The 21598-nt window shown below is 44.4% G+C and overlaps 1 protein-coding gene across 1 annotated transcript in view; it reads right to left on the bottom strand.

Moving 5' to 3' along the window:
• The window catches only part of LOC128706584 (cell adhesion molecule 3), a 412130-nt gene that overhangs the window by 17522 nt on the left and 373010 nt on the right, over positions 1 to 21598 (bottom strand). Inside the window, exon 5 of the mRNA XM_070088015.1 lies at positions 7524 to 7657. Coding sequence (XP_069944116.1) covers positions 7524 to 7657 — 134 coding nt within the window. The remainder of the gene's footprint in view (positions 1 to 7523; positions 7658 to 21598) is intronic.

The following is a 21598-nucleotide window of genomic DNA, read 5'->3' as shown; positions in this document are numbered from 1 at the left end:
GCCCCTTCCTCACTGTGCCCCTTCCTCACTGTGCCCCTTCATTCCTCACTGTGCCTCTTCATTCCTCACGGTGCCCCTTTCATTCCTCACTGTGCCCCCTTCATTCCTCACTGTGCCCCTTCCTCACTGTGCCCCTTCATTCCTCACTGTGCCCCTTCATTCCTCACTGTGCCCCCTTCATTCGTCACTGTGCTCCCTTCATTCCTCACTGTGTCCCCTTCATTCCTCACTGTGCCCCCTTCATTCCTCACTGTGCCCCCTTCATTCCTCACTGTGCCCCCTTCATTCGTCACTGTGCCCCCTTCATTCCTCACTGTGTCCCCTTCCATCCTCATTGTGCCCATTTCATTATTCACTGTGCCCCTTTCATTCCTCACTGTGCCCCTTCATTCCTCAGTGTGCTCCCTTCATTCATGAATGTGCCCCTTCATTCATTAGTGTGTTCTCGTCATTACTCAGTGTTCTCCCTTCATTCCTCAGTATGCTTTCTTAATTCCTCAGTGTGCTCCCTTAATTCCTCAGTGTGCTTCCTTCATTCCTCATTGTTCTCCATTCCTCCTCCCTCCCCACTTTCAGTTTTTCAACCCTGGAGAACTCTTATTCCTATATCTACATATTACAGTAGTTCCCCTTGCTACTTTCTCCTTATCCTCTTGCCCTGGGGAACTCTTCATGTGCCCCCAGCCCTGATTGCTTGGTACCCGCCTCCTTTCATATTCTCATTGAGTTCTTCCTAAAGGTAGCTGAGTGGAAAATAATCTTCGGTCAACAAAGTGCTGTGTGGTCTCCAACGTTGGCTAGCGTACATGCGATGTTTCTATCATTTCCGCCTTCTAGCTTTATGTTGCACTTTTCTTTCATTGTTATTCACACTGCATACACTACATTTAGCACCGCTAGAAACATCTCTTTTTTGCATCACTCGTCTTTTCCTTTGTCTTTATGTAGACAACACTCTGTAGCGACTGTGTAGTTGCTAGACTTGTCTCTCTCTCTCTCTCTCTCTCTCTCTCTCTCTCTCTGTCTCTCTCTCTTTCTCTCTCTCTCTCTCTCTCTCTCTCTCTACAATTCTCCTTCACTTTTCACTCAGTCTGCCTTGAGTATACTTCAGCATCGCTAAAACTTTGTTCTTTCCGTTTTGAAAATCGAGAACCACGACAAACAACTCGCTGTGTCGCGCACCTCACCCGCGTGAGATTTCTTCAATTTTTTTCTTTTTCGTAGTTATCACAATGTTTATGTCTGTAGTGTTCCTCAGTAAGTTCTATATTTATCAGATTTTTTTCTTTTTAATTCTCGGTGGTTTTGACACAGTATCACTGTTTATATTTTCATTTCATTGCAGCCATCTACCACTCGAAGTGTGAAGCAAAATATTCCAATATATTTTGCTTATATTACTTCTTGACAGAATAAAAATCACAATACTGTAGGGATATCATTATTTTAATTCAAACTAAGCGCTAAACCCACCAGGGTTTAGCGCTGACTGTGGTTAGGTTATATCTTGATTTACCTGGAGGTTATTCCGGGGATCAACGCCCCCGCGGCCCGGTCCATGACCAGGCCTCCCGGTGGATCAGGGCCTGAATTGGAACAATTCATAACCGACAATTTGAAGAGGAAACTTTAGACAACGTTTCGATCAGCAATGATCATAGTCCAGGAGGGACATAAACGTCAGAAGTGTCTTCTCTACACAGTGGGTTGGTCGCGGTGTTGCGTCTCACCTTACATAAAATTATGCCATTTTGCCGCACAGTTTTTCACTAAAAAATCATCCTCTTATGTATTTTCCTCATGCAATCTTTGTATTTAACTGACAAAGCCGCTGGTTGGCGATAACTCTTGTAAAAAAAAACTGATATCCAGATTTTGTACACATGTCTTCTCCACCAGAGAATCTATCTATTCAGTTATCTCAGCTGTCAGTCTGCCTTCCCAAGGCGAGGCATTTCCTGTCTCTTCAGTCTTTCTTACATAGGATTTCTCAATTATATTTTCAAGAATAACACTATAAACATGTAGAGGTGTAATACTTGCATCATGCTGGGACCTACGTTGTTCATGTACCATGGTAGCTGGTGTGTGGGGTAACCTGTTTGTAGCTACAGTAACAGCTGTGCTCGTAGTGTAGCTACAGTAACAACTGTGCTTGTAGTGTAGCTACAGTAACAACTGTGCTCGTAGTGTAGCTACGGTAACAGCTGTTCTCGTAGTGTAGCTACAGTAACAGCTGTTCTCGTAGTGTAGCTACAGTAACAGCTGTTCTCGTAGTGTAGCTACAGTAACATCTGTTCTCTTAGTGTAGCTACAGTAACAGCTGTTCTCGTAGTGTAGCTACAGTAACAACTGTACTCATAGTGTAGCTACAGTAACAGTTGTTCTCGTAGTGTAGCTACAGCAACAACTGTGCTCATAGTGTAGCTACAGTAACAGCTGTTCTCGTAGTGTAGCTACAGTAACAGTTGTTCTCGTAGTGTAGCTACAGCAACAACTGTGCTCATAGTGTAGCTACAGTAACAGCTGTGCTCGTAGTGTAGCTACAGTAACAGCTGTTCTCGTAGTGTAGCTACAGTAACAGCTGTTCTCGTAGTGTAGTTACAGTAACATCTGTGCTCGTAGTGTAGCTACAGTAACAGCTGTTCTCGTAGTGTAGCTACAGTAACAGCTGTTCTCGTAGTGTAGCTACAGTAACATCTGTTCTCATAGTGTAGCTACAGTAACAGCTGTTCTCGTAGTGTAGCTACAGTAACAGCTGTTCTCGTAGTGTAGCTACAGTAACAGCTGTTCTCGTAGTGTAGTTACAGTAACATCTGTGCTCGTAGTGTAGCTACAGTAACAGCTGTTCTCGTAGTGTAGCTACAGTAACAGCTGTTCTCGTAGTGTAGCTACAGTAACATCTGTTCTCATAGTGTAGCTACAGTAACATCTGTTCTCATAGTGTAGCTACAGTAACAGCTGTTCTCGTAGTGTAGCTACAGTAACAGCTGTTCTCGTAGTGTAGTTACAGTAACAACTGTGCTCGTAGTGTAGCTACAGTAACAGCTGTTCTCGTAGTGTAGCTACAGTAACAACTGTGCTCGTAGTGTAGCTACAGTAACAGCTGTTCTCGTAGTGTAGCTACAGTAACAGCTGTTCTCGTAGTGTAGTTACAGTAACAACTGTGCTCGTAGTGTAGCTACAGTAACAGCTGTTCTCGTAGTGTAGCTACAGTAACAGCTGTTCTCGTAGTGTAGCTACAGTAACAGCTGTTCTCGTAGTGTAGCTACAGTAACAACTGTGCTCGTAGTGTAGCTACAGTAACAGCTGTTCTCGTAGTGTAGCTACAGTAACAACCGTGCTAGTAGTGTAGCTACAGTAACAGCTGTTCTCGTAGTGTAGCTACAGTAACAACTGTGCTCGTAGTGTAGCTACAGTAACAGCTGTTCTCGTAGTGTAGCTACAGTAACAGCTGTTCTCGTAGTGTAGCTACAGTAACAGCTGTTCTCGTAGTGTAGCTACAGTAACAACTGTGCTCATAGTGTAGCTACAGTAACAGCTGTTCTCGTAGTGTAACTACAGTAACAACTGTGCTCATAGTGTAGCTACAGTAACAGCTGTTCTCGTAGTGTAGCTACAGTAACAACTGTGCTCGTAGTGTAGCTACAGTAACAGCTGTTCTCGTAGTGTAGCTACAGTAACAACTGTGCTCGTAGTGTAGCTACAGTAACAGCTGTTCTCGTAGTGTAGCTACAGTAACAAGTGTGCTCGTAGTGTAGCTACAGTAACAGCTGTTCTCGTAGTGTAGCTACAGTAACAGCTGTTCTCGTAGTGTAGCTACAGTAACAGCTGTTCTCGTAGTGTAGCTACAGTAACAACTGTGCTCATAGTGTAGCTACAGTAACAGCTGTTCTCGTAGTGTAGCTACAGTAACAACTGTGCTCATAGTGTAGCTACAGTAACAGCTGTTCTCGTAGTGTAGCTACAGTAACAACTGTGCTCGTAGTGTAGCTACAGTAACAGCTGTTCTCGTAGTGTAGCTACAGTAACAACTGTGCTCGTAGTGTAGCTACAGTAACAGCTGTTCTCGTAGTGTAGCTACAGTAACAGCTGTTCTCATAGTGTAGCTACAGTAACAGCTGTTCTCGTAGTGTAGCTACAGTAACATCTGTTCTCATAGTGTAGCTACAGTAACAGCTGTTCTCGTAGTGTAGCTACAGTAACAGCTGTTCTCGTAGTGTAGCTACAGTAACAGCTGTTCTCGTAGTGTAGCTACAGTAACAGCTGTTCTCGTAGTGTAGCTACAGTAACAGCTGTTCTCGTAGTGTAGCTACAGTAACAGCTGTTCTCGTAGTGTAGCTACAGTAACAGCAGTTCTCGTAGTGTAGCTACAGTAACAGCTGTTCTCGTAGTGTAGCTACAGTAACAGCTGTTCTCGTAGTGAAGCTACAGTAACAGCTGTTCTCGTAGTGTAGCTACAGTAACAGCTGTTCTCGTATTGTAGCTACAGTAACAGCTGTTCTCGTAGTGTAGCTACAGTAACAGCAGTTCTCGTAGTGTAGCTACAGTAACAGCTGTTCTCGTAGTGTAGCTACAGTAACAGCTGTTCTCGTAGTGAAGCTACAGTAACAGCTGTTCTCGTAGTGTAGCTACAGTAACAGCTGTTCTCGTAGTGTAGCTACAGTAACAGCAGTTCTCGTAGTGTAGCTACAGTAACAGCTGTTCTCGTAGTGTAGCTACAGTAACAGCTGTTCTCGTAGTGTAGCTACAGTAACAGCTGTTCTCGTAGTGTAGCTACAGTAACAGCTGTTCTCGTAGTGTAGCTACAGTAACAGCTGTTCTCGTAGTGTAGCTACAGTAACAGCTGTTCTCGTAGTGTAGCTACAGTAACAGCTGTTCTCGTAGTGTAGCTACAGTAACAGCTGTTCTCGTAGTGTAGCTACAGTAACAGCTGTTCTCGTAGTGTAGCTACAGTAACAGCTGTTCTCGTAGTGTAGCTACAGTAACAGCTGTTCTCGTAGTGTAGCTACAGTAACAGCTGTTCTCGTAGTGTAGCTACAGTAACAGCTTTTCTCGTAGTGTAGCTACAGTAACAGCTGTTCTCGTAGTGTAGCTACAGTAACAGCTGTTCTCGTAGTGTAGCTACAGTAACAGCTGTTCTCGTAGTGTAGCTACAGTAACAGCTGTTCTCGTAGTGTAGCTACAGTAACAGCTGTTCTCGTAGTGTAGCTACAGTAACAGCTGTTCTCGTAGTGTAGCTACAGTAACAGCTGTTCTCGTAGTGTAGCTACAGTAACAGCTGTTCTCGTAGTGTAGCTACAGTAACAGCTGTTCTCGTAGTGTAGCTACAGTATCAGCTGTTCTCGTAGTGTAGCTACAGTAACAGCTGTTCTCGTAGTGTAGCTACAGTATCAGCTGTTCTCGTAGTGTAGCTACAGTAACAGCTGTTCTCGTAGTGTAGCTACAGTAACAGCTGTTCTCGTAGTGTAGCTACAGTAACAGCTGTTCTCGTAGTGTAGCTACAGTAACAGCTGTTCTCGTAGTGTAGCTACAGTAACAGCTGTTCTCGTAGTGTAGCTACAGTAACAGCTGTTCTCGTAGTGTAGCTAAAGTAACAGCTGTTCTCGTAGTGTAGCTACAGTAACAGCTGTTCTCGTAGTGTAGCTACAGTAACAGCTGTTCTCGTAGTGTAGCTACAGTAACAGCTGTTCTCGTAGTGTAGCTACAGTAACAGCTGTTCTCGTAGTGTAGCTACAGTAACAGCTGTTCTCGTAGTGTAGCTACAGTAACAGCTGTTCTCGTAGTGTAGCTACAGTAACAGCTGTTCTCGTAGTGTAGCTACAGTATCAGCTGTTCTCGTAGTGTAGCTACAGTAACAGCTGTTCTCGTAGTGTAGCTACAGTATCAGCTGTTCTCGTAGTGTAGCTACAGTAACAGCTGTTCTCGTAGTGTAGCTACAGTATCAGCTGTTCTCGTAGTGTAGCTACAGTAACAGCTGTTCTCGTAGTGTAGCTACAGTAACAGCTGTTCTCGTAGTGTAGCTACAGTAACAGCTGTTCTCGTAGTGTAGCTACAGTAACAGCTGTTCTCGTAGTGTAGCTACAGTAACAGCTGTTCTCGTAGTGTAGCTACAGTAACAGCTGTTCTCGTAGTGTAGCTACAGTAACAGCTGTTCTCGTAGTGTAGCTACAGTAACAGCTGTTCTCGTAGTGTAGCTACAGTAACAGCTGTTCTCGTAGTGTAGCTACAGTAACAGCTGTTCTCGTAGTGTAGCTACAGTAACAGCTGTTCTCGTAGTGTAGCTACAGTAACAGCTGTTCTCGTAGTGCAGTACAGTAACAGCTGCTCTCGTAGTGCAGTACAGTAACAGCTGCTCTCGTAGTGCAGTACAGTAACAGCTGCTCTCGTAGTGCAGTACAGTAACAGCTGCAGTACAGTAACAGCTGCAGTACAGTAACAGCTGCAGTACAGTAACAGCTGCAGTACAGTAACAGCTGCAGTACAGTAACAGCTGCAGTATAGTAACGGCTTATTTTACGTCGTTCGTATCATTCGAATATTAAAAAATATAATAATTTTAATTTAGATTCACATATAAAAGTCTATTTAACCCCAAAAAGCCAAGTAGAGTGAACTAGTTCTACACATCTGGCAGCGGGGTGTCTCCATAAACGTACTTAAACGTAAAAATCTGCGCGTTTTATCACAGGTACTGTGAGGACGGGTTGCCATTCTTGTGAGAGTCGTCAAAGACGAATGGGCAGGAGGAACTGTAAATGTACACAACTTTTTTTTTTGTATATTCTACAAACTTGTTATGAATATATTTTTTTCCTCTTCGCATTATATTTATCAGCAGTCTCTTATATTCCATTACCAGTTTCCTTCCTCATTGTACACAAATAACCGGCACACAGGAGGGAGAAGCTTATGACGACCTTCAAGTCCGACTTGCAACATTTACTTGTAAATGGTCTCTCTTTGTGTGTTGTTCCACGGCGCTTTGCCTTTTTTGTTCTTTCTTAATGTAGTATTAAAAAAAAAATCCTAGCATTTCCTTCGTTTAAAGGCTCATTCATCATTTGCTATTTCATCATTTTATTAATGTATTGTACACTTACGCATGTTTTAGTTAATTATAATTATAACCCCCGGCCGGGATTGAACCCGCGGTCATATCAATCCCGGCCGGGGGTAAATCGTGTCATTACGAGTCACGTTGAACCACCAGGGTCATACAGCGCTCCTTACATTTTGGCTAGAATTAACAGGAATTTCAGTTGAGAGATGGATCACTTTAGCCCTGTGGTTACTCATTAAGAATATCACCTATACATTGCTTTCTCTAGCATGATGACCCGCTTAGTACCTCCTTAAAGTGTTTAAGAGTTCGGTTCGTGTCCTTGATAACACAAGATCACTCCAGAAGCACTTGTTTAATGTCATGGAACCAGGAGCTGTCCTCACCACTATTAGTTATCATGGTTAGATAAATACTGTTGTTGTGGGAGTGGATGAGTGGGTATACGATGGTGACCTACCTGTTGGTCATTAATGTACCAGGTGAGGGTGGCCGGAGGTATGGACCTTGGGGCTGTGCAGGTGAGGTTGACAAGGTCACCCAGCCTGTACTCTGTCTCTCCTCCAGTGACCTGGGGTGACCCGCGGGGAAGCTCTGAAATTAAAGCAAAAAGAATTATATTACCTTGACGTGCTGTTGGAGTGTGAGCATTGTAACATTTATGAAGGGATTCAGGGAAACCGGCAGGTCGGACTAGAGTCCTGGAGGTGGGAAGTACAGCTCCTGCACTCTGAAGGAGGGGTGTTGATAAGTTGCACTTTCATAACTGTAGTGTAAGCGCGCCTCTGCCAATACAGTGATGGAGTGAATGATGATGAAAGTGTTTCTTCTTTTCCGGGTCACCTTGCATTGGTGGAAAACGGCCGATGTGTTAAAATAAAATAAAAAAAAATATTACCAATGTTATCGGAATAATCACACACACACACACACACACACACACACACACACACACACACACACACACTCCCTTCACTGACCAGAGGGCAGCAGCGAGTCACGGAACGTGACGAAGTGTCACGTTCAGTCCAAGGATCGGTGCTGTTTCTGTTATATATGAATGATGTAACGGGTGGAATAGACACAGAAGTGTCCCTTTTTGCAGATGATGTGAAGTTAATGCGGAGAATTTAGTCGGGGGAGGATAAGGCAGGACTACAGAGGGATCTGGATAGGCTGCAGGCCTGGTCCATCAACTGGCTCTTGGAGTTCAACCCCACCAAGTGCAAAGTCAAGAAAATCGCGGAAGGGGAAAGAAGACCGAAGGCAGAGTACAGTCTAGGGGGCAAAAGACTACAAACCTCTTTTAAGGAAGAGGATCTTGGAGAGTGTATAATAACGAGCACATCTCCTAAGGCGCACAACCAAACTCCTGCAGCATGTTGGCGAGTAGTGAACCTATGACTAGCATTCCGACATCTCAGTAAGGAGTCGTTACGGGCCCTGTACACACACACACACACACACACACACACACACACACACACACACACACACACACACACACACACACACACACACATATATATATATATATATATATATATATATATATATATATATATATATATATATATATATATATATATATATGTCGTGCCGAATAAGCAGAACTTGCGATCTTGGCTTAAATAGCAACGCTCATCTTGCCATATAGGACAAGTGAAAATTTGTGTATGCAATAATTTCGTCAAAATCATTCTGAACCTAACGAAAAAAATATATTTGATTGTGTTTGTTTAGTACTAAATTATTGTAAACGTATTTAAAATATATTTAGTTGGGTTAGGCTAAAATAAATTGCTATTGTTATAATAAGGTTAGTTAAGTTTTCTAAGGTTCTTGTGGTGCAAAATTAAAAATCTTTACATTAACATTAATGAAAAAAATGTATCTTTAAACGTATAAGAGAAAATTTCAGAAAGGACTTAATTTTAAATGAGTTCTTGCTAATTGACCAGTTTTACATATTCGGCACGACATATATATATATATATATATATATATATATATATATATATATATATATATATATATATATATATATATATATGTCGTGCCGAATAGGCAGAACTTGCGATCTTGGCTTAAATAGCAACGCTCATCTTGCCATATAGGACAAGTGAAAATTTATGTATGCAATAATTTCGCCCAACTCATTCTGAACCTAACGAAAAAAATATATTTCACTGGGTTTGATTAGTATTAAATTATAGTAAACAAATCTAAAATATATTTAGTCGGGTTAGGCTAAAATACATTGTTCTTGTTATAATAAGGTTAGGTAAGTTTTCTAAGTTCCTTTTGGTGCAAAATTATAAATTTTTACATTAACATTAATGAAAAAAATATATCTTTAAACGTATAAGAGAAAATTTCAGAAAGGACTTAATTTTAAATGAGTTTTTGCTAATTGACCAGTTTTACTTATTCGGCACGACATATATATATATATATATATATATATATATATATATATATATATATATATATATATATATATATATATATATATGCACAGGTAGGTACCACCTCTGCAACAGGACTGGGGGCCCTCATCCTCAGAGAAGACAACAAACGTACCTCAGGGAAAACTCAAGCAGCTCCCCGGAGCTGTTGGAATATTTTCTTCTCCTACCACCTGCTATATTTTATATGCTATGGGAAATTTTATTAATAGACAGAATACACTTACAGAAAACACAAACATGAATACACTGGTACAATATATAAAAAATTATGAATCTCTTCCAGCTCCCCCGAAGCAGGAGGTGTGCCAACTATGCAGCAAGCATTTCCCCTCTGGATGGCCACGCTGAGGCGCTGGAGCATGAAAGTTGCTACCTTTGGGTCCCTGGTGGTGTCGATGAGTCTGGAACCCAGTTCTTTAAGAAAACGTGTGGCATTTTCTCCCCATGATCCCAAGGTCTCTGATCCCACTGGGACAAGTTGATACTGTTGGCTTATGTCCCTGTACTTGCCGATCTTGTAGACCTCCCTGTGGTCAGCAGCTCCTCCCTATCGCCCCACACTGTGATGGATATAGGTGTCACCCAGTGTGGACACACAGGCATAGTCCCATGGTAAGAGCTTGCCATTCTTCCAAGGATAGATGGTGATCCCGTCGGAGCAGTTTGCTGGATTGTGAGTATTGTTGGCTACTAGTGATTGGGCCTCTCTTTCGGCTGGGCATACAGCTGTAACTAGGGTTCTCTTTATGATGTCATTGACTTTATTGTGTCTTGCATGCCAGCCCTTGGCTTTGGAACAGTTAAGACCATGTAGTCCATATTGGTCGGCTAGTACATCGCCGCAAATACACGAATATTCCATGTAAGCTGGGGCAACAAGGCACAGCGCCACTTCACTACAGACGGTCTTAGGGTCGAGGCGTGTTCCCATTGCCGAAATGGGAACTGTTTGGAGGAAGTCCCCGGAGTGAAGTGCACTCACAACTTGGAGACGGGCAGTCTCCCTGTCTGATGTTACAGCCATAAGCATGTTGGAAAGCACCTTTTCAGTGATGGGGCCATCCCATATATATATATAAATATATATATATATATATATATATATATATATATATATATATATATATATATATATATATATATATATATATATATATATATATATGCAATAAGATCACAGTAAACAAGTGATTTCAGAATATGCAAAACAACCACTCTGAAAGAATACAGAAATTCCCAGCGCTTTCGACTACTCACATTATCAAGGAATTATGAAAGTAAAGCATCCAAGGAAGGTATATAAGGGGGTCTGGCCAACACCTCACTATCAGATCCCACAACGGTTAAACACCTGACGCGCGCCGGCCCAACTGGACAGGTCCTTTGCAAAACCACCAACAAACTATTCTACCCAAGAAAATTTTTAAAATCATTATTTGTCCAGTGTATTATTAAATTCTACCCAAATTCTATTAATTATAAATGGATCTAATTTATATAAACCAAAGGAAATATTCATATTATTGTTTCATAAAAAGCAGTTTTGACAATAATATGAATATTTCCTTTGGTTTATATAAATTAGATCCATATATAATTAATAGAATTTGGGAAGAATTTAATAATACACTGGACAAATAATAATTTTAAAAATTTTCTTGGGTAGAATAGTTTGTTGGTGAGTTGTGCAAAGGACCTATCCAGTTAGGTCGGCGTGCGTCAGGTGCTTAACCGTTGTGGGATCTGATAGTGAGGTGCTGGCCAGACCCCATTATATACCTGCCTTGGATGCTTTACTTTCATAGTTCCTTGATAATGTGAGTAGTTACGAAAGCGCTTGAAATTTCTCTATTCTTTCAGAGTGGTTGTTTTGCATATATATATACATACATACATATATATATACATAGATATATATATATATATATATATATATATATATATATATATATATATATATATATATATATATGTGTGTGTGTGTGTGTGTGTGTGTGTGTGTGTGTGTGTGTGTGTGTGTGTGTGTCGTGCCGAATAGGCAGAATTTGCGATCTTGGCTTAAATAGCAACGCTCATCTTGCCATATAGGACAAGTGGAAATTTGTGTATGCAATAATTTCGCCAAAATCATTCTGAACCTAACGAAAAAAATATATTTCACTGTGTTTGTTTAGTATTAAATTATTGTAAACAAATCTAAAATATATTTAGTTGGGTTAGGCTAAAATAAATTGATCTTGTTATAATAAGGTTAGGTAAGTTTTCTAAGTTCCTTTTGGTGCAAAATTAAATTTTTTTACATTAACTTTAATGAAAAGAATATATCTTTAAACGTATTACCTGGAGAGAGTTCCGGGGGTCAACGCCCCCGCGGCCCGGTCTGTGACCAGGCCTCCAGGTATAAGAGAAAATTTTAGAGAGAACTTAATTTTAAATGAGTTCTTCCTAATTGACCAGTTTTACATATTCGGCACGACATATATATATATATATATATATATATATATATATATATATATATATATATATATATATATATATATATATATATATATATATATATATACATATTATTGTAACCACGAATGAGTGGTATTGATCAATAACAACACTGCGCTAGCCAAGGATTCGAACCCTTGTTGTACTGGCCTGCCTCATGGTAAGCTAGAACCACATGACGCTTTAAACCACAGGACCACCCAACCCTACAAGAATGGCGCAGACAGTACTCCCTCGGATGGCGGCCTAACAGCTAGCTGTGTGCTGGCTGCGCCATTCTTGTTGGGTTTGGTGGTCCTGTGGTTTAAAGCATCATGTGGTTCTCGCTTACCATGAGGCAGGCCAGTACAACATGAGTTCGAATCCTTGGCTAGCGCAGTGCTGTTATTGATATATATATATATATATATATATATATATATATATATATATATAGATATATATATATATATATATATATATATATATATGTAGTGACAAATAATAACACTGTGACTAGCCAAGGAGTCGAACCCATGTCCGCCTCATGGTGAGCGAAAACTCATAACGATTTAGTCCACGGGACCACACTATCCTTAAGAACGGCGCATCCAGCAAAGCTAGATGTTGTACCCGCCATGCAAGGACATACGTTGGTGTGGATGCCAGGTGATGTTTTAGTGGTAGGAAACGTAAAAAGAAAATGGAAGGAAATAACAAAAATAGTCCACCACCTTGGAACCTTGTTGAACTGGAGGCGCAGCCAGTGGCCACCCATGGCCCTCCAGAACTACAACTAGTGATGTCAATAACAAAATCCCCCCAACAAACACAGAATACAACCTCATTCCTATTTGCTAATATACAGGGCCTTAAGCCATCCACCAACAACAAAATACCTTTTATCAGTGGACCTCTAAAGGAGTCTAATGCAATGTTTGCAGCCTTCAAAGAGACTCACACAAAAGATCACTTTGACAGTGAAATATGGATAAGTGGTTACAACCTTTTTAGATGCGACAGAAAAAACAGGTAACAAGGGGGGGTTGGCCTGTATGTCAAAGAGTCCCTCATCTGCACAGAGTTGCTGAACACCACAAATGAGGTAGTTAAAGATCTATCATTAAAGATCAAGAACCAAAACCTAGTCATTGTGGTTGTATACAAGCCACCAGATGCAACCTCACAACAGTTCAAGGAACAGCTACTGAAAATTGATTACTGTCTGGAAAGTCTTCCAGCTCCATCCCCAAACATCTTACTGCTTGGTGATTTTAACCTAAGGCATACAAAATGGAAGAATGCAGCAAATAATGTTATAGCTGAAACAATCCCCGGAGGTAGCACAAACGAAAGGTCACATACACATGAGCTACTAAATCTCTGCGAAAAAAAACACACCTTAAGCCAGCAGACAGTGGAGCCAACAAGACTAGAAAACACACTTGACCTTATCTTCACAAATAATGAGGACCTGATAAGAATATCAAAAACAACTAATTCCGATCACAACCTAATTGAAGTCCAGACGTACATGCATAGGGGTCCTGATCAGCAGAATGCATGTACCTGTGAAGGTGTCTTCACAAAATACAACTTCAACAACAAGAACATCAACTGGGACCAGGTAAACCATGTCCTAAATGAAACATGTTGGAAAGATATCTTAAATGATATAGATCCAAGCCAGTGCCTTAAAAGGATCAACTTCCTGGCAGCTGAAGCATGTTCTAGGCATATTCCCCTAAGAAAGAAGAAGAGCGGGAGTAAACTGGAGAGAGAAAGACACTCCTTCTACAGAAGACGACGAAGAGTCACTGAGCTCCTCAGGAGTGCTAGAATATCTGATACACGAAAGGAGGCGCTGACCAGGGAAGTGGAAACTATCGAACTTAAGTTAAATGACTCTTACAGGAACCAGGAAAGACAGGAGGAGCTTAAAGCTATTAGTGAAATTGAAAGAAATTCGAAATATTTCTTTTCATATGCCAAAAACAAGGCAAATACCACATCTAGTATCGGGCCCTTACTCAGACAGGATGGGACTTACACAGATGACAACAAGGAAATGAGTGAAATACTGAAATCCCAGTACGACTCTGTGTTTAGTGAGCCACTAATCAGTCTGAGGATCGACGACCCAAATGATTTCTTCATGAATGAGCCTCATAACTCCATAAATGTATGCCAGATTTCCGACATTACCCTAACTCCGATAGACTTCGAAAAAGCCATTGACAACATGCCCATGCACTCAGCCCCGGGCCCAGACTCGTGGAACTCTGTATTCATTAAGAACTGCAAGAAACCCCTCTTGTGTGCCCTAAGTACACTATGGAGGAGGAGCTTGAACATGGGTGAAATTCCAGAGTCACTTAAAACAACGGATATAGCCCCACTCCATAAAGGTGGCAGCAAAGCATTAGCTAAGAACTATAGACCAATAGCTCTGACGTCCCACATCATAAAAATCTTTGTGTAAAGTAAAAGGACACAAGTGCAACTAATGTGACATTTATTGTGGCAACGTTTCGCTCTCCAGGAACTTTATCAAGCCATTACAGAGCGAAACGTTGCCACAATAAATGTCACATTAGTTGCACTTGTGTCCTTTTACTTTACATATTGTCGGTAATTCTACCAACTTTATTACATAAAAATCTTTGAAAGAGTGCTAAGAAGCAGGATTGCAAATCACCTGGATTCTCAAAATCTGCACAATCCAGGGCAACATGGGTTCAGGGCAGGTCGCTCCTGCCTCTCACAACTACTGGATCACTATGACATGGCCTTGGATGCACTGGAAGAAAATCAGAATGCAGATGTAATATACACAGACTTTGCAAAAGCGTTTGACAAATGCGATCGTGGCGTAATAGCGCACAAAATACGTGCTAAAGGAATAACTGGGAAAGTGGGGAGATGGATCTTCAACTTCCTAACAAATCGAACACAAAGAGTAGTGGTCAACAGAGCTAAATCGGAGGCTGAAATAGTGAAGAGCTCTGTTCCACAAGGCACAGTACTCCCCCCATCTTATTCCTCATCCTCATATCAGACATAGACAGAGATATACACCACAGCACCGTACCATCCTCTGCGGATGATACTAGGATCTGCACGAGGCTGTCATCTGCTGAGGACGCGGTTAACCTCCAAGAAGATATGAACAAAGTTTTCCAGTGGGCAACGGAAAACAATAGGATGTTCAATGAGGACAAATTTCAACTACACCGTTATGGAAAACTGGAGGAGATAATAACCAGAACAGAGTATACTACAAACTCTGGCCATACAATAGAGCGGAAAAATAATGTAAGGGACCTGGGAGTAGTAATGTCTGAGGATCTCACTTTCAAGAATCACAATAGTGCCACGATCTCAAGTGCAAAGAAAATGATAGGATGGATAATGAGAACGTTCAAAACGAGAGATGCCAAGCCAATGATGATCCTTTTCAAATCACTTGTTCTCTCTAGGCTGGAATACTGCTGTACATTAACATCTCAATTCAAAGCAGGTGAAATTGCAAATCTAGAGAGTGTCCAGAGATCCTTTACTGCACGTATAAGTTCTGTCAAGCACCTTAACTACTGGGAACGCTTGGAAGCACTTGACTTGTACTCGTTGGAATGCAGGAGAGAGATATATCATAATCTACACTTGGAAAATCCCGGAAGGAATGGTCCCAAATCTGCACACAGAAATCAATCCCTAAGAAAGTAAAAGACTGGGCAGTCGATGCAAAATACCCCCAATTAAAAGTAGGGGCGCCATTGGTACACTAAGAGAAAACACCATAAGTGTCCAGGGCCCAAGACTGTTCAACAGCCTCCCATCAAGCATTAGGGGAATTACGAATAAACCCCTGACTGCCTTCAAGAGAGAGCTGGACAGATACCTAAAGTCAGTGCTGGATCAGCCGGGCTGTGGCTCGTACGTTGGACTGCGTGCGGCCAGCAGTAGCAGCCTGGTTGATCAGGCCCTGATCCACCGGGAGGCCTGGTCATGGACCGGGCCGCGGGAGCGTTGATCCCCGGAATAACCTCCAGGAAAACTCCAGGTAAAGTAAGATGATTTAATTGTTCTCCCTGTTTTTGCTAGTCGCAGTGTTGTTATTGATCAATACCACTTGTTCGTGGGTATAATAATATAATATACTGCTCACTGGGCTAGTACGCCAAATAGGGAGTAGAATGAAATTAGCTCAGAAACATCCACACCACCGTGTGTCCTTGGATGGCTGGAACAACATCTAGCTTGGCTGGATGCGCCATTCATAAGAATTGTGTGGTCTCGTGGACTACAGCATCGAGTTTTTGCGCACCATGAGGCGGGCCAAAGCAGCATGGGTTCGACTCCTTGGTTAGTTGCAGTGTTGTTATTGATCAATACCACTTGTTCGTGGGTACAATAAATATATATATATTTTTTTTTATTATAACACTGGCCGATTCCCACCAAGGCAGGGTGGCCCGAAAAAGAAAAACTTTCACCATCATTCACTCCATCACTGTCTTGCCAGAAGGGTGCTTTACACTACAGTTTTTAAACTGCAACATTAACACCCCTCCTTCAGAGTGCAGGCACTGTACTTCCCATCTCCAGGACTCAAGTCCGGCCTGCCGGTTTCCCTGAATCCCTTCATAAATGTTACTTTGCTCACACTCCATATATATATATATATATATATATATATATATATATATATATATATATATATATATATATATATATATATATATATATATATATATATATATATGTGTGTAATTTTCTGCTGTCATATAATTATATATTCTTTCTTTCAACATACCAGCCGTATCCCACCGAGGCAGGGTGGCCCAAAAAGAAAAACAAAAGTTTCTCTTTTTAAATTTAGTAATTTATACGGGAGAAGGGGTTACTAGCCCCTTGCTCTCGGCATTTTAGTTGCCTCTTACAACACGCATGGCTTACGGAGGAAGAATTCTGTTCCACTTCCCCATGGAGAATAATTATATATATATCAATAAATAAATAATATGCATCACTCGTATATTTATAAGTTCTAATACTTTATTTAACGCCTCATTGACACTCTAAAATGAGTTTGCATAATTACTAATTATAAAAACATTAAAGTGATTTTGAACAAATCGTGAGTAGATTGGTTGAGTCACTTTAGTGTGGGTGGTCACCCTAGTGTGGGTGGTCACCCTAGTGTGGGTGGTCACTCTAGTGTGAGTGGTCACCCTAGTGTGAGTGGTCACCCTAGTGTGAGTGGTCACCCTAGTGTGGGTGGTCACTCTAGTGTGGGTGGTCACTCTAGTGTGGGTGGTCACTCTAGTGTGAGTGGTCACCCTAGTGTGGGTGGTTACTCTAGTGTGGGTGGTCACCCTAGTGTGGGTGGTCACTCTAGTGTGGGTGGTCACTCTAGTGTGGGTGGTCACTCTAGTGTGAGTGGTCACCCTAGTGTGGGTGGTTACTCTAGTGTGGGTGGTCACCCTAGTGTGGGTGGTCACTCTAGTGTGGGTGGTCACTCTAGTGTGGGTGGTCACCCTAGTGTGGGTGGTCACTCTAGTGTGGGTGGTCACCCTAGTGTGGGTGGTCACCCTAGTGTGGGTGGTCACTCTAGTGTGGGTGGTCACTCTAGTGTGGGTGGTCACCCTAGTGTGGGTGGTCACTCTAGTGTGGGTGGTCACCCTAGTGTGGGTGGTCACCCTAGTGTGGGTGGTCACCCTAGTGTGGGTGGTCACTCTAGTGTGGGTGGTCACCCTAGTGTGGGTGGTCACCCTAGTGTGGGTGGTCACCCTAGTGTGGGTGGTCACTCTAGTGTGGGTGGTCACCCTAGTGTGGGTGGTCACCCTAGTGTGGGTGGTCACTCTAGTGTGGGTGGTCACTCTAGTGTGGGTGGTCACTCTAGTGTGAGTGGTCACCCTAGTGTGGGTGGTCACTCTAGTGTGGGTGGTCACCCTAGTGTGGGTGGTCACTCTAGTGTGGGTGGTCACTCTAGTGTGAGTGGTCACCCTAGTGTGGGTGGTCACCCTAGTGTGGGTGGTCACTCTAGTGTGAGTGGTCACCCTAGTGTGAGTGGTCACCCTAGTGTGGGTGGTCACCCTAGTGTGGGTGGTCACTCTAGTGTGGGTGGTCACTCTAGTGTGAGTGGTCACCCTAGTGTGAGTGGTCACCCTAGTGTGGGTGGTCACTCTAGTGTGGGTGGTCACTCTAGTGTGAGTGGTCACCCTAGTGTGAGTGGTCACCCTAGTGTGGGTGGTCACTCTAGTGTGGGTGGTCACTCTAGTGTGGGTGGTCACTCTAGTGTGGGTGGTCACTCTAGTGTGAGTGGTCACCCTAGTGTGGGTGGTCACCCTAGTGTGGGTGGTCACTCTAGTGTGGGTGGTCACTCTAGTGTGGGTGGTCACTCTAGTGTGGGTGGTCACTCTAGTGTGGGTGGTCACTCTAGTGTGGGTGGTCACTCTAGTGTGGGTGGTCACCCTAGTGTGGGTGGTCACCCTAGTGTGGGTGGTCACCCTAGTGTGGGTGGTCACTCTAGTGTGAGTGGTCACCCTAGTGTGGGTGGTCACCCTAGTGTGGGTGGTCACTCTAGTGTGGGTGGTCACTCTAGTGTGGGTGGTCACTCTAGTGTGAGTGGTCACCCTAGTGTGGGTGGTCACCCTAGTGTGGGTGGTCACTCTAGTGTGAGTGGTCACCCTAGTGTGGGTGGTCACTCTAGTGTGAGTGGTCACCCTAGTGTGGGTGGTCACTCTAGTGTGAGTGGTCACCCTAGTGTGGGTGGTCACCCTAGTGTGGGTGGTCACCCTAGTGTGGGTGGTCACTCTAGTGTGGGTGGTCACCCTAGTGTGGGTGGTCACTCTAGTGTGAGTGGTCACCCTAGTGTGGGTGGTCACCCTAGTGTGGGTGGTCACTCTAGTGTGAGTGGTCACCCTAGTGTGGGTGGTCACCCTAGTGTGGGTGGTCACCCTAGTGTGGGTGGTCACTCTAGTGTGAGTGGTCACCCTAGTGTGGGTGGTCACCCTAGTGTGGGTGGTCACCCTAGTGTGGGTGGTCACTCTAGTGTGGGTGGTCACCCTAGTGTGGGTGGTCACTCTAGTGTGAGTGGTCACCCTAGTGTGGGTGGTCACTCTAGTGTGGGTGGTCACTCTAGTGTGAGTGGTCACTCTAGTGTGAGTGGTCACCCTAGTGTGGGTGGTCACCCTAGTGTGGGTGGTCACTCTAGTGTGAGTGGTCACCCTAGTGTGGGTGGTCACTCTAGTGTGGGTGGTCACTCTAGTGTGGGTGGTCACTCTAGTGTGGGTGGTCACTCTAGTGTGAGTGGTCACCCTAGTGTGGGTGGTCACCCTAGTGTGGGTGGTCACTCTAGTGTGGGTGGTCACTCTAGTGTGGGTGGTCACTCTAGTGTGGGTGGTCACTCTAGTGTGGGTGGTCACTCTAGTGTGGGTGGTCACTCTAGTGTGGGTGGTCACCCTAGTGTGGGTGGTCACCCTAGTGTGGGTGGTCACCCTAGTGTGGGTGGTCACTCTAGTGTGAGTGGTCACCCTAGTGTGGGTGGTCACCCTAGTGTGGGTGGTCACTCTAGTGTGGGTGGTCACTCTAGTGTGGGTGGTCACTCTAGTGTGAGTGGTCACCCTAGTGTGGGTGGTCACCCTAGTGTGGGTGGTCACTCTAGTGTGAGTGGTCACCCTAGTGTGGGTGGTCACTCTAGTGTGAGTGGTCACCCTAGTGTGGGTGGTCACTCTAGTGTGAGTGGTCACCCTAGTGTGGGTGGTCACCCTAGTGTGGGTGGTCACCCTAGTGTGGGTGGTCACTCTAGTGTGGGTGGTCACCCTAGTGTGGGTGGTCACTCTAGTGTGAGTGGTCACCCTAGTGTGGGTGGTCACCCTAGTGTGGGTGGTCACTCTAGTGTGAGTGGTCACCCTAGTGTGGGTGGTCACCCTAGTGTGGGTGGTCACCCTAGTGTGGGTGGTCACTCTAGTGTGAGTGGTCACCCTAGTGTGGGTGGTCACCCTAGTGTGGGTGGTCACCCTAGTGTGGGTGGTCACTCTAGTGTGGGTGGTCACCCTAGTGTGGGTGGTCACTCTAGTGTGAGTGGTCACCCTAGTGTGGGTGGTCACCCTAGTGTGGGTGGTCACCCTAGTGTGGGTGGTCACTCTAGTGTGAGTGGTCACCCTAGTGTGGGTGGTCACCCTAGTGTGGGTGGTCACTCTAGTGTGAGTGGTCACCCTAGTGTGGGTGGTCACCCTAGTGTGGGTGGTCACTCTAGTGTGGGTGGTCACTCTAGTGTGGGTGGTCACTCTAGTGTGAGTGGTCACCCTAGTGTGAGTGGTCACCCTAGTGTGGGTGGTCACTCTAGTGTGGGTGGTCACTCTAGTGTGGGTGGTCACTCTAGTGTGGGTGGTCACCCTAGTGTGAGTGGTCACCCTAGTGTGAGTGGTCACCCTAGTGTGGGTGGTCACTCTAGTGTGAGTGGTCACCCTAGTGTGGGTGGTCACCCTAGTGTGGGTGGTCACTCTAGTGTGAGTGGTCACCCTAGTGTGGGTGGTCACCCTAGTGTGGGTGGTCACTCTAGTGTGAGTGGTCACCCTAGTGTGGGTGGTCACCCTAGTGTGGGTGGTCACTCTAGTGTGGGTGGTCACTCTAGTGTGGGTGGTCACTCTAATGTGGGTGGTCACTCTAGTGTGGGTGGTCACCCTAGTGTGGGTGGTCACCCTAGTGTGGGTGGTCACTCTAGTGTGGGTGGTCACTCTAGTGTGAGTGGTCACCCTAGTGTGGGTGGTCACCCTAGTGTGGGTGGTCACTCTAGTGTGGGTGGTCACTCTAGTGTGGGTGGTCACTCTAGTGTGGGTGGTCACTCTAGTGTGGGTGGTCACTCTAGTGTGGGTGGTCACCCTAGTGTGGGTGGTCACTCTAGTGTGGGTGGTCACTCTAGTGTGGGTGGTCACTCTAGTGTGGGTGGTCACTCTAGTGTGGGTGGTCACCCTAGTGTGGGTGGTCACTCTAGTGTGGGTGGTCACTCTAGTGTGGGTGGTCACTCTAGTGTGGGTGGTCACTCTAGTGTGGGTGGTCACTCTAGTGTGAGTGGTCACCCTAGTGTGGGTGGTCACCCTAGTGTGGGTGGTCACTCTAGTGTGGGTGGTCACTCTAGTGTGGGTGGTCACTCTAGTGTGGGTGGTCACTCTAGTGTGGGTGGTCACTCTAGTGTGAGTGGTCACTCTAGTGTGGGTGGTCACCCTAGTGTGGGTGGTCACTCTAGTGTGGGTAGTCACTGTAGTGTGGGTGGTCACCCTAATGTGGGTGGTCACTCTAGTGTGGGTGGTCACTCTAGTGTGAGTGGTCACTCTAGTGTGGGTGGTCACCCTAGTGTGGGTGGTCACTCTAGTGTGGGTAGTCACTGTAGTGTGGGTGGTCACCCTAATGTGGGTGCTCACTCTAGTGTGGGTGGTCACCCTAGTGTGGGTGGTCACCCTAGTGTGGGTGGTCACTCTCGTGTGAGTGGTCACCCTAGTGTGGGTGGTCACCCTAGTGTGGGTGGTCACTCTAGTGTGGGTAGTCACTGTAGTGTGGGTGGTCACCCTAATGTGGGTGG

Source organism: Cherax quadricarinatus, chromosome 2 (assembly GCF_038502225.1).
Source record: "Cherax quadricarinatus isolate ZL_2023a chromosome 2, ASM3850222v1, whole genome shotgun sequence".
In the NCBI taxonomy this organism is placed as follows: domain Eukaryota; kingdom Metazoa; phylum Arthropoda; class Malacostraca; order Decapoda; family Parastacidae; genus Cherax; species Cherax quadricarinatus.
This window is presented reverse-complemented; position numbering and strand designations above follow the sequence as displayed.